General features: G+C 38.1%; 1 protein-coding gene across 5 annotated transcripts in view; it reads right to left on the minus strand.

Annotated features, from left to right (window-relative positions):
- The window catches only part of VPS13A (vacuolar protein sorting 13 homolog A), a 244,743-nt gene that overhangs the window by 108,735 nt on the left and 123,060 nt on the right, over positions 1-12,948 (minus strand). For all 5 annotated transcript variants that reach the window (XM_066367951.1, XM_066367950.1, XM_066367953.1 and 2 more), the window contains exons 33-34: positions 12,357-12,661; positions 5,520-5,667 (exon numbers count right to left, since the gene is read on the minus strand). In XM_066367951.1, coding sequence (XP_066224048.1) covers positions 5,520-5,667; positions 12,357-12,661 — 453 coding nt within the window. The remainder of the gene's footprint in view (positions 1-5,519; positions 5,668-12,356; positions 12,662-12,948) is intronic.

The raw sequence follows: 12,948 nt of genomic DNA on the forward strand, positions 1-12,948 counted from the left end.
TGACCATGCGATCTTCAGTACCTTGTGAAATACAGAGCTAAATTAGATGCCAGTACTGATAAAGCTATAAATGATGAACTATGCTTGTTACAATTGTACTAATCAACTAGTAATTTTAAAACTTTAAAATAAATTTACATGTGTAAGTATTCATCTAGCTACTTTGTCTTTTTTTTTGGTTAATAAGCAGCTCAATTTATAATAAAAATATTTGTATAATGAAAACAGTTCATAATGTGTTTTACATGAATTACTTTATTTAAACTTCATAAGTCCTAGGTATAAAGAATATAATCCTGATTTTATAAAAGTTTGAGATGTAAATGGTTTAGTATTATGCTTTCGAGCACTTAATTTACTTAACATAGTAACTAAAAACCCTGTGTTGGGAATTTAGCTTAAAATCACCAGTGCAGGACCTGTCTTAAAAGCTGTAATGGTTAATTTTATGTCATTTCTGGGTCATGGTATCTAGATATTTGGTCAAATATTATACTTGTGTTTTACATACCCCCCATATATACAATGCTGCAGACCATCTAAAATGCCCAGCTGCCTTCTGAGGCAGACCCAGTAGACTGAAATTGGGTCTATCTCTACATGACCCACTTATTAGCTAGCAGATGTTATAGGCCACCTCGGCAGACCACATATTTAACCCCTCCTGTACTTCAACCTTAGCATCAGGAAGAGGCTAAAATCAAGTCTTCAAGAAGTCAGTCTATGGCCCTGGCCAGTGGCTCTGTGGATAGAGTGTTGGCCCAGCATATGGACATTCCAGGTTCGATCCCTGGTCAAGGCACACAACAACCATTTACTTCTCTATGCCTCCTTTTCCCCCTACTCTCCCTCTTCCCCTCCCGAAGCCAGTGGCTCAGAATCAAGGATGGCCCTGGGCTCTAAGGTAGCTCAGTTGGTCTAAGCATGTCAGCCTCAGGCACTAAAAATAGCTTGGTACTAGATCATTGGCCCCAGACAGGGGTTGCCAAATGGATCACAGTTGGGGCACATGCGGGAGTCTGCCTATCTCTCCTCTCACATAGAAAAAAAGATTAAAGAAAAAGAAAGAAGTCTAATGCACTCACGTCAAGTACACACAAAAATGCATATATCTTATTTGTTTTATTTCTCTGGAGAACACTAATACAGAAGCCATTATGCAAAAAATAAAAAGACCTATGAGTTTTAAACTGATATATTTAATCAACTCAAGGGAAATATTTAAATACCACAAAAATTAACAATCTCATTTTCATCAGGCTTCCTTTAACTGCAATGTGAAGATGATACAGGCATATCTTGCATATATTGTGGGTTTGATTCCAGACAACCACAGTAAGCCATGGCTGCAGGAGGGGAAGAGAGAGGAAGAGAGAAAGAGAGAGAGGCAAGAGAGTGTGGGATAGAGAAGCAGATGGGTACTTCTCCTGTGTGCCCTAACCAGGAATAGAACCCAGGACATCCACATGCCAGGCCAACATTCTATCACTGAGCCAACCAGCCAGGGCCAAAATGTATTTCATAAATAATAAGACTTGAAAGTCAAAGTTACTCCATGATCTATGGGCTGCAGAATGAATGTTGTACTAGTAGGCATAAAAACAATATTAATCTTGTACCTCACTATCAAGTACCTGGGTAGCAATATGCATTGTCAATGAGTGATATTTTGCAAGGAATCTTTTTTTATCTGAACAGGTCTCAAAAGTGGGCTGAAAATATTCAGTAAACCATATTGTAAACAGATGTGTTTTAGTCAGGTTTTGTTGTTCCATTTATAGAGCACAGGCAAAGTAGATCTAGCGTAATTCTTAAAGGCCCTAGGTAATCAGAATAGTATATGAATAAGCAATGACTTCAACTTAAAGTCACCAGCTGCATTAGCTTCTAACAAAAGAGTCAGCCTATCCTTTGATGCTTTAAGACTAGGTACAGACTTCTCTCTCGCTATTAAAGTTTGTTTGTAGATTGTTTCCTCTACATTGAAAATCTGCTGTTTAATGTAACCACTTTCCTCATTAAATATCTTAACTAGATCTTCTCAATACCTTGCTGAAGCTTCTACAGCAACATCTACTGCTTTACCTTATACTTTCATGTTATGAAGACAGCTTCTTTCCTTAATTTCAGAAACCAATCCCTGCTAACTTCAAACTTTTCTTCTGCAGCTTCCTCAACTTCAGGGAACTGAAGAGAGCTAGGGCCTTGTTTTGGAGCACAATTTAGCTTAAGAGAAGCTGTTCCTGGTTTAATTTTCTATCTAGACCACTGACACTTTCTCCATATCCGCAAAAAGGCTGTCTCACTTTTATCTTTCATGTGCTCACTGGAGTTCACTATTAAGTTCCTGCAAGAGGGTTCCTTTGTGTTCACAACTTGGCTGTTTGTTGCACGAGGTCTTGCTTTTAGCCTATTTTGTCTTCTGACTCACTGATCTTAATCATTTCTAGCTTTTGATATGAAGTGAGAGAGGTAGAACTTGTCCTTTCATTTGAACACTTAGAGCAGTAGTTTTAAATCTCTGGTCTGCAGACCAAAGCCAGTCTGCCAGAAATTCCAGTTTGCAAAAATGTTAACCACTTTGATGCTGTATGAAGATTACAGACCCAACAGACTCTATAAGCTTCACAAACCAGTGGTTAAAAACCAATGACTCAGAGGCCACTGTAGGATTATTAATTGGCCGATCTTCAATATTATTGTGTCTCAAGGAATAAAAGGCCCAAAGAAGGAAAAGAGAGAGCAAACAGCCCAACTAGGAGCCAGTTGGTTGAGGAGTCAGAACAGATAAAACATTTATCTATTTAGTTTGCCATCTTACATGGTGTGGTTCGTGGTGCCTAGAACAATAGAATAGTAAGATCAAAAATCACAGCCCACAGATCACCATAACAAATATAATAATAATAGAGAAGCTTGAAACATTGAGAGAATGACTAAAATGTGACACAAAGTAAGCAATCATTGTTGGGGAAAATGGTACAAAAAGATTTGTAGCTTGAAGCAGGTTTGCCATTCTGTTTGTATAAAAATGCAAAATATGTGAAGCACAATAAAACAAGATATGCCTGTATACTAATCAAGTGTTTTATGATTAAGTCCATTTGTACCTTATTCGTACTACTTAGTGTTGCTTTATTAATATATATCCACTACTTAGGTTTTAAAAACTTTTTAATTTATTCATGACATTTATGTTGTGACTAATATGCTATAATCATTGCAAAACAGCATGTTCATATAATTTATAAACTGAAATTTAACATTACAACTTCTAAACCAATATCTTTCAATTAGTACATGTATATTGAATGCCTGTCAAACCTTGGTATTAATTACCACTCTTCCCTCTTGTCAACAGCTCAGTGCAGAAAGTTGGAAAAACTATAAGGACCCCACACTGTTGCTCTGTGGCTCCCACATGTCAGGACAGGCTGTGTGTGCTATCCCCAAATATCTGACAAGTCAGAAATGACAAGCTGCAGCACTTAGTCCAGATGCATTAGACTAGTGGATTCCAGTTTCTCTCTGATGCAGAGCATGATGATGTCCAGGAGGGGTCAAATATGTTGACCAAAGGGTAAGCTATAATAACTGCTAACTATTCATGTAAATCAGGGTAAGGGAAAGCCCAATTTCATCCACCCCAGAAGGCAGCCAAGCATTTGCAGATGATCTGCAACATCACCTGAACATCCTACGTGGGTTCTCCCGGGGAAGAGTGAAGGAAAATGGTGTCCCATCACCCCATATAAATCTGCCTAATGACTATGACCAGTGGGAAGAGGATTGCCAGCATGCTATTTATAAAGTTTTATAAGTTACTTATCTACTGTCTTACCAGTATAAAGAGACTTCCAATATTTGTCTTTAGAGGTCACTTTTTATCTATAAGTTAAGAAGTTCACATGATCCTATACACTAAGAATTTAAAATTTTTCTTTCAGTTAAGATTATGTTTTAAATTTTAAATACACTTTTTTTTAAGTGAGAGGAGGGGAAATAGACAGACTCCCACATGCACCCCAACTGGGATCCACCCAGCAATGCTCATCTAGGACCAATGCTCAAATCAATCAAGCTATTCTCAGCACCCAGGGCCAACGCTCGAACCAATCGAGCCACTGGCTGTGAGAAGAGAAGAGGGAGAAAAGGAGGAGAAGGAGAGAAGGGGGAGAGGGAGGCAAAGAGAAGCTACTGGTCGTTTCTTATATGTGCCCTGATCCAGTATCAAACTCAGGATGTCTACATGCCAGGCCGACATTCTATCCACTGAGACACCTGGCCAGGGACTTAAATACTTTTCAGTTAAAAATCTTAAATCTCCTAGCATGCGGAGGACCCGGGTTTGATTCCCGGCCAGGGCACACAGGAGAAGCGCCCATTTGCTTCTCCACCCCTCCGCCGCGCTTTCCTCTCTGTCTCTCTCTTCCCCTCCCGCAGCCAGGGCTCCATTGGAGCAAAGATGGCCCGGGCGCTGGGGATGGCTCTGTGGCCTCTGCCTCAGGCGCTAGAGTGGCTCTGGTCGCAACATGGCGACGCCCAGGATGGGCAGAGCATCGCCCCCTGGTGGGCAGAGCGTCGCCCCATGGTGGGCGTGCCGGGTGGATCCCGGCCGGGCGCATGCGGGAGTCTGTCTGACTGTCTCTCCCCGTTTCCATCTTCAGAAAAATGAAAAAATAAAATAAAAAAAAATCTTAAATCTATAAAATAATTATGTTCTCTTTTTGAACACATTTTTTATTGGAAGAAATAGAAAAGGAAACTAGAAGTGAAGGCTGGGAAGAGAAACCTTTCAGCACTTCACACTTTAGCAAAGCATTTGATATAGTTTTAACTTCTATCCAATCAACAGGGAAAAATATGAACTTGACGATATTTACATTAGAGATCTGTGAAGCAGTATCAACCAACAGGGAGGTAAAGTTATAGCTAAGGTTTTGACATACTTGCAATTTTCATCTTTAGCCTCTCCATTCTTCTAGGACTTTCTCTAGGTTACTTTTCACATACTCATGGCTTTAAATACTATACGTATATGCTGATGACTTCAAAATCACTATTTCTAGACTAGACCGCTCCACTAAGTTCTATATTATTATAGCCAGCGGACTACTGTTGGCATTCTAGTATTTCTTTATTTCACAGAATTTGCCACAATTTAAAACTATTTTAATAATGTACCTATGGTACTTTTTTACTATCTGTGATGCCTCTAAACTACCAACACCACCAACCCCTGCATCAGACTGGTAAACCCACAAAGCAAGAGACAAGGTTATAGCTTCTTTGCCACTGTAGTTCCAATACTAGTACAGGGCCTAACATACAGTAGGCATTCAAATATTTGTTGAATGATTAAATGTAAAACATTCAATGAATTCTAGGTCAATATAGCTACTGCTTCAATTTTGACAAAGATAATAACTATGTAAGTTCTCCACCCTAAATGTCTTATGTCCCCCCAGCAGTATTTTTTAACCAACAAAAGAGGATTCAATAAGTATCTAAAACATTACCTCCATGGGCTTTAGCTGAGCATTTACATTGAAACAAGGAACTTCCTGGTACCACTCCCAGGATAAATTTCGCTCAACAATCACCTCAAGATTTAATGGCAGTAGTAGATCCAGTACTTCCTGGTATGCATCATTAATATATTGAGACCTATAAGGAGAAATAAAATTGCTCTGAACTGTTTCATATACACTCAGTAACAAAAAATTAAATTTATCATTTTATATATGAAAAGTATTTTCTGTGAAGAGAAAATAAAATCCATTAGGCTTTCCATGTCAAAATGAGCCATGTTCCTCCATCACACTAAAAACCTAAGTGACTTTCTCTGAGCTGAAATATTCTATGAATTTTTAAATTAGAAGTTTGAAATATGTTTAAAAGTGCCAAACATATAGAAGTTGGATAGTAAGCCCTTAAGACCTCTTATTAAAACATTTTAATTCACTGATGTAGATATGTAGCAGAATACACATATACCTTTATAAGAAACAAAGTTGCATCATATGAATTTCTTTTCCCTGTGGACCAACAGTAGTTGAATACGGAAGTTGAACCACATCTGCCTTAGAAGAGTAGAAATAATGGTAAGACATGGTGAAAAGTGTGGTAGGTTACTGAACCCTTTCAGGTGTCAATGTGAAGTATAGAAAAGAAAGGCTCTTAACATGAATAATTTTTGGCAAAACTTACTTTTTCTAAAACAAAGAGACTTTTAGCAGAACTTACTTTTTCTGAAAAGACTCCCTATTCCTGGCCTTGAGGCTGGTTTCCCAGACTGTGGCCTTGGGCTAGCTTTGCAAAGTTGCAGGTGTTCTCAGAATGTTTCTCCCTGAATTAACCCTATAGATAAACATTATAAGAAGCTTGTTCACTGTTCTGTTTTACTGCTATGCTTTCTCTCCTCCCCATTCCTCAATCAGTATGTAATTCTGCCTATAAAACCTAATTCCAAACTGCAGTCGAGGCTGCATTGATTTGAACAACTTAAGTCCCTGTGTGGTCGCACAGCTAGTTGATTCAAGACTCCCTAATTTGGCTGATTGTGTGGCAAGACGTTTGTTTCTCGCTGTTCCGATACAACAAATGTGACTATAGAAACCTCAAACTGTACCTTCAAGTTACAATCTCAAAGTGGTACTCCTGAATAATTAACTTCTACTTTAATGGACAACAAATCTCAAGTCCTTCAACCAGGGTATGAGCTATGACTGCCGAATTTCAAATATCACTTACTCCACTGGGAGTCATCAAAGATCTTTCTGCATGCCTTGCATTTCATATCATTTTATAATTGACATAGATCAACACTATACTTACCATTCATGGCTGTTTACAATCTCCACTTACTGGTAATAAGTAATGAAATTGAAAAGCTCCATAGGACATATTACATTACACTGCTATACTGTAAGTCATTTAATCAACCTTCTATTGTTAGAGTTATACTGTTTCTAATTTCTGGCTGTAGTATATATTGGGATCATTATCTTTGATTAAGTCTCTTCTGGACAAACTGCAAGAAGCATTAATTGCTGTGTCAAAAGACAACTTCCTCTGGAAACTTTTCCCTTATCAGTACTACCCAATATCTGAGATAGATAGCTTTCTTATGTGTCCACATAAATAACTCAAACTATTTCTAATAATCTATTTAATATACGGTACTTTAACAATTTATTCTCTTATCTATAGTATCAGTGAGCATGAAAGTCTCATGAGGGCAGGGCTTGTTTACCTTATTCTTTATTGTATTGCTAGCAGTTGGCTCAGATGATTACCATGTCATGTACTATACAATTATTTGCTAAGTTGCAATCAAGAAACTGGCTAAATGGCCCAGGCTGGTAGGCTCAGCAGTACAGCATCAGCCCAGCATGTGGATGTCTCAGGTTCGATTCCCAGTCAGGGCACACAGGAGAAGGACCCATCTGCTTCTCCCCCCCCTCCCCCCCTCTCCTTCCTCTGTGTCTCTCTTCCCCTCCCACAGCCAAGGCTCCATTGGAGCAAAATTGGTCCGGGCACTGAGGACAGCTCAATGGTCTCCACTTCAGGTGCTAGAATGGCTCCAGCCGCAAAGAAGCGACGCCCCAGATGGGCAGAGCATCACCCCTGGTGAGCATGCCAGGTGGATCCCAGTTAGGCGCATGTGGGAGTCTGTCTGCCTCCCGGCTTCTAACTTTGGAAAAATACAAAGGAAAAAAAAAAGAAAGAAACTGGGTAAATATGTAAACTACAATTTATGAGAGCTCCATCTCCCTGTACCCTAACTAAGAAATGTTGAGTATTAAAATTTCTCAAAATGAATGGGCAAACATCATTTTACTGTATTAATTTTCATTCCTTTGATTATTAATGAGATTGAACATTTCTAATAGCTCTTTATAGGCTATCATTGCTCTTTTAAAAAAACCATCTACTCATGTTCTTTACTAATTTTTCAAATTATCTTTTTCTTACTGGTTTAAACTATTTAAAGATTTTTATCCTTTAATACAGATGCTGCTAATTACCCCATATTTCCCTTATAATTTTGTTTTAGTAGTTAATATTCAGAAACTTAAATTCTTGTACAGTCAAAGCCAATCAATATTCTTCCCTTATCATTTTTCTTCTTTCTTCAATGCTTTTAAATTGGAAAGTTGTTCTCTACTCTATTACTGATATTTACATGTTATTTTCCTTTAGCTTTCTAGTGTTAAGGCAATTCATATCCATACAATTTACTCACTTTTTTATACTGCTCACAAAAATTAGGGAATATTTCAAAATGAATATGAAGCGATAAAAAAAAGCATTTGATTTGTGTGTGTGTGTGTGTGTGTGTGTGTATTTTTCTGAAGCTGTAAACTATTATTTGTCTCTCTGGGGAGAGACAGTCAGACAGACTCCCGCATGCGCCCGACCGGGATCCACTCGGCACGCCCACCAGGGGCGACGCTCTGCCCACCAGGGGGCGATGCTCTGCCCCTCCGGGACGTCGTTCTGTTGCAACCAGAGCCACTCTAGTGCCTTGGGCAGAGGCCAAGGAGCCATCCCCAGCACCCGGGCCATCTTTGCTCCAATGGAGCCTCGGCTGCAGGAGGGGAAGAGAGAGAGAGGAAGAAGAGGGGGAGGGGTGGAGAAGCAGATGGGTGCTTCTCCTGTGTACCCTGGCCAGGAATCGAACCTGGGACTTCTGCATGCCAGGCCGACGCTCTACCACTGAGCCAACCGGCCAGGGGCTGATTTTTTTATTAAACAAGAACATCAGAAAAGCAAATGACAAGTCAAAGAAAGTTGTTTGATTATGCAAATGAGATGCAAAATCAATTTTTATTTTATTGGTGAAAATGCACTATACAAAAGGCCGAAAGTAATAGAATATCTGCATGTTCCCTAATCCCCTAATTTTTATACGAAGTGTTTTTCTATTAACTGATTTGAGAGAGAAAGGAAGGAGAAGAGAAAGAGAGAGAAAAACATCTCTTTGTTGTTCCACTTATTTATGCATTCATTCGCTGATTCTTGTATGTGTCCCGACTGGAGACTGAACCTGTGTATTGGGACAACGCTCTAATCAAATGAGCTACCTGGCAAGGGCCAATTTGCCCACTTTTAAACTTTTATGGTTATTACTGTTACTATGCTTGGCAGCCATTCTCAAGAGCAAAATTGCCAACATAAAGCACCAAAATGCAAAAAATATGGCATGCAAAAAGGACACTTGATTACAACATAAGAAATGAAAGAATGCAGAGTGTCAACTTGTTTGACACCTCAGCCTGAAACAAAGGCTTTGAGGGACCCAAATTTCTCACAGCTCTGTGCATGCCTACAAAAGTACAGTGTACTGATTTTGGGTTACAAATAAGTTTTATTAAGTAGGATAGTTCACAAATACAAAATCTGTGCATAATGAGAATTGACCATATATGTATATACACACAAATAACAAGAATACATACAATACACATGGTCAATTGCTGAACTTTTTATTCTGTTTCACTATTTGAATTATTTTAGTTTTATATTACATTTAGTAGTATTTAATGCAATTGATATATTTTAATAGTATCTCTAGTGTTATGATTCTTCCATGGCCCATCTTAATTTATTACAAGAAACACTTTTTTTAAGGCTTCACTTAATCATTTTAGAGAGGAGAAAGAGAAAGAGAGAGAGAGAGAAGGGAGGAGGAGCAGGAAGCATCAACTCCCATATGTGCCTTGATCAGGTTTCGAACTGATGACTTCAGCATTCCAGGTTGATGCTTTATCCACTGAGCTACCACAGGTCAGGCCCAAAAAACTTTAATATTTTGTTTCCTATTTATATTTCCAGAAAACCTAACAATTTATAAAAGGTTTTAAAAAGAAACTGTGTTGTGGTTTTTACTGAGATTGGATTAAATATATAAATGATAAGAAACTGACATCTTTATAATATTAGGTCTAGGAAAGTGTTCCCTCTACAGTTATTCAAGATTTCTTTCTGGCTCTTAGTTAAGTTTTACCACTTAACTAAGAATAACATCAGTTGGAGTTGCCCTCCACACTCCAACAACCCCAAAAATATACACACAAAAAATATATTGAAAATGGTTTTGAAGACACAAAACATTAAGCAATGGACAGTGATTCATGAGAGATGAAAAAAATAACAAGGTGAGCCCCATTACTGCCCAACAGCTATTGTTTTGAGATAATTTAAAGACCATGGTAGTGGTTGTTCAGTGAGACCAAGGCAGCTAGAGTTCATAGGGTAAAATGCCAGAGAGAAAAGAGCTACAGAAAAAAACTCTAAACTTTTAACACTTAATGACTGTATTAAAAAAGAAGAAATGTTCAAATAAATAATATTAGCTACACCTAAAGAAACTTAGAAAAAGAAAAATTAAAGCCAAAGTAAGCAAAAGGAAATAATAAATATCAAAGCAGAAATCAGCCTGACCAGGCGGTGGCGCAATGAATAGAGCATAGGACTGGGATGCAGAGGATCCAAGTTTGATGCCCCAAGATCACTGGCTTGAGTGTGGGGAGTGTGGGCTCATTCAGCTTGAGCACGGGCTCACCAGTTTGAGCTCAAAGGTCGCTGGCTTGGAGCCCAAGGTCACTGGCTTGAGGAAGGGGTCATTTGCTCTGCTGTAGCCCATCCCTCCCCCTGTCAAGGCACATATAAGAAAGCAATCAATGAACAGCTAAGGTGCCACATGAAGAATTGCTGCTTTTCTTCTCTCTCCCTTCCTGCCTGTCGGTCCCTATCTGTCCCTCCCTCTGTGTCTCTCTCTGTCTCTATCTCTCTCGCTAAAAAAATCAATGAAAGAGAAAAAAGAAAAAATGAAAACCAAAAACTGATTCTTTAAAATCAATAAAATGGTAAACCTCTACCTAAACTAATTAGCAGAAATGCATGAACTATAAATATAAAAAATGAGGAAGACAAAATCCCTGTAGATATAATAAATAAAAAGAAATTTTATAAACAACTTTATGCAATAAAATTCTACATTTGAATAAAATCGACAAATTTCTTGAAAAAAAATTAAGATCACTCAAGAAAAAATATAATTTGAACAGTCGTAAGTTTATTGAAGAAATGGAAATTGTAATTTGAAATCTCTAGGACCAAGTAAAATCTAGGACCAGATGCTTCACTGGTAAATTCTACCAAATATTTAAGGAAGATATAATACAATATACTACACAAATTGTCACAAGTGTATACATGTCAAAACTTGTCAAATTGTATAATTTAAAGATATACAATTTCTTCTATGCCAATTATATCTCAATAAAGCTGATTTAAAAGTACTGAACTGATGGGGCCCTGGCCGGTTGGCTCAGCGGTAGAGCATCGGCCTGACATGTGGAAGTCCTGGGTTCGATTCCTGGTCAGGGCACGCACACAGGAGAAGCGCCCATCTGCTTCTCCACCCCCCCTTCCTATCTCTTCCCCTCCTGCAGCCAAGGCTCCATTGGAGCAAAGTTGGCCCAGGTGCTGAGGATGGCTCCAAGGCCTCCGCCTCAGGCCCTAGAAGGGCTTTTGTCACAACGGAGCATCGCCCCCTCGTGGGCTTGCCAAGTGGATCCCTGTCGGGCACATGCAGGAGTCTGTGTGACTGTCTCCCCACTTCTAACTTCAAAAAAATACCAAAAAAAAGAAAAAAAGTACTGAATTGATGGAAAGATAGGTTGAAGGAGATAGGCCAGCAAGAGACCAGAGAGAAAAATAGAATAAAGTTGAAGAAAAATGACAGAAGAAAGAAGAGGGCAAGTGGGAAGTATAACAGAAATGGATCCAAGCTAAAAAAGGAATAGAGCACTAATAAGAAATAATATAGAAACACAGTGAAAAGTTCTGGAAATATTTGAATGTTCATTTATTTTCCTAACTCAATCCTATGCCCAATGATTACATAAAGTTGTACTCTACTGTGTGTGTTTTGTTTTGTTATTTTAACTAGAACATCAGGGCCACAGCACAAAGCTGACAAATAGTTTGAATAATGCTGCATTTGTGAAGTGAATAAATATATTACATTAGGAATTCCTCCAATTCTTCCATAATCTTAAAATTTATAAAGTACTATAAATAAAGCACAAATATACTTCCTCAGATCATTGATTTTACAGTGTTCCTAATTATCTAAGAAGTAATATTCAAATACTAAGTTTTCAAAAGCTAGAAGAATATAATTGATCTTGCCAATAAATACTTGCGGCAGAGAGCTTCACATAAGTATAGTTATAATGAAGTAAAGGCTCACTGTAAAAGGAAGTCTAAAAATAACAAAGCCTTTAATGTAAAAAGTTTGAAAAAAACTGCATTCTACACTAATATACCTGTTAAAAGCTTACCTGTACAATCGCATTTCACTCAGCTTTATCGTAATCAAATCAATAATGGGTGGGGGGTTGCTCTGGCTCTCTTTTATCATATGGAATGTATTGGTCATTGTAATTAGTCCAAAATCAGCAACAAAAACATTTTCAGAATCTGGAGACTGTGGAATGACCACCACCGGGGCTTTGATGTTAACATCTAATGCCAAGCGAGAACTCCTCTGTGCCAGTTCTTTTACGCCAGTAGCAGCCATTCCTGCTGCCTGAACAGTTGCCTCAGCCAAGGCCTCTTTAACTGCTTGAAAATTATCAATAAAAGCCTGTAAGGATAACAGAATTATATTCACAAGGTTACCGTTAATGAATAAGACTTATTAAATGTATATGGAGGTTTATGATTTTACCTCCATAAGAAAAAAAATTTCTTGGTACAAGCAAGCATTATTTATTCAAAATCTAGCTGTATATATTAAATCTTAATTTTCTGTGTTCAAAAATGAGAAATACAAAGATACAGAAAAAAAATTAAAATCTAGTCCCTGGAACAAAAAGTACCCTGTGGATATTACAATCTTTACTGATATCTACTTCCCTCATCTCATAATCT

This window comes from Saccopteryx leptura, chromosome 2, assembly GCF_036850995.1.
Source record: "Saccopteryx leptura isolate mSacLep1 chromosome 2, mSacLep1_pri_phased_curated, whole genome shotgun sequence".
Taxonomy (NCBI): Eukaryota; Metazoa; Chordata; class Mammalia; order Chiroptera; family Emballonuridae; genus Saccopteryx; species Saccopteryx leptura.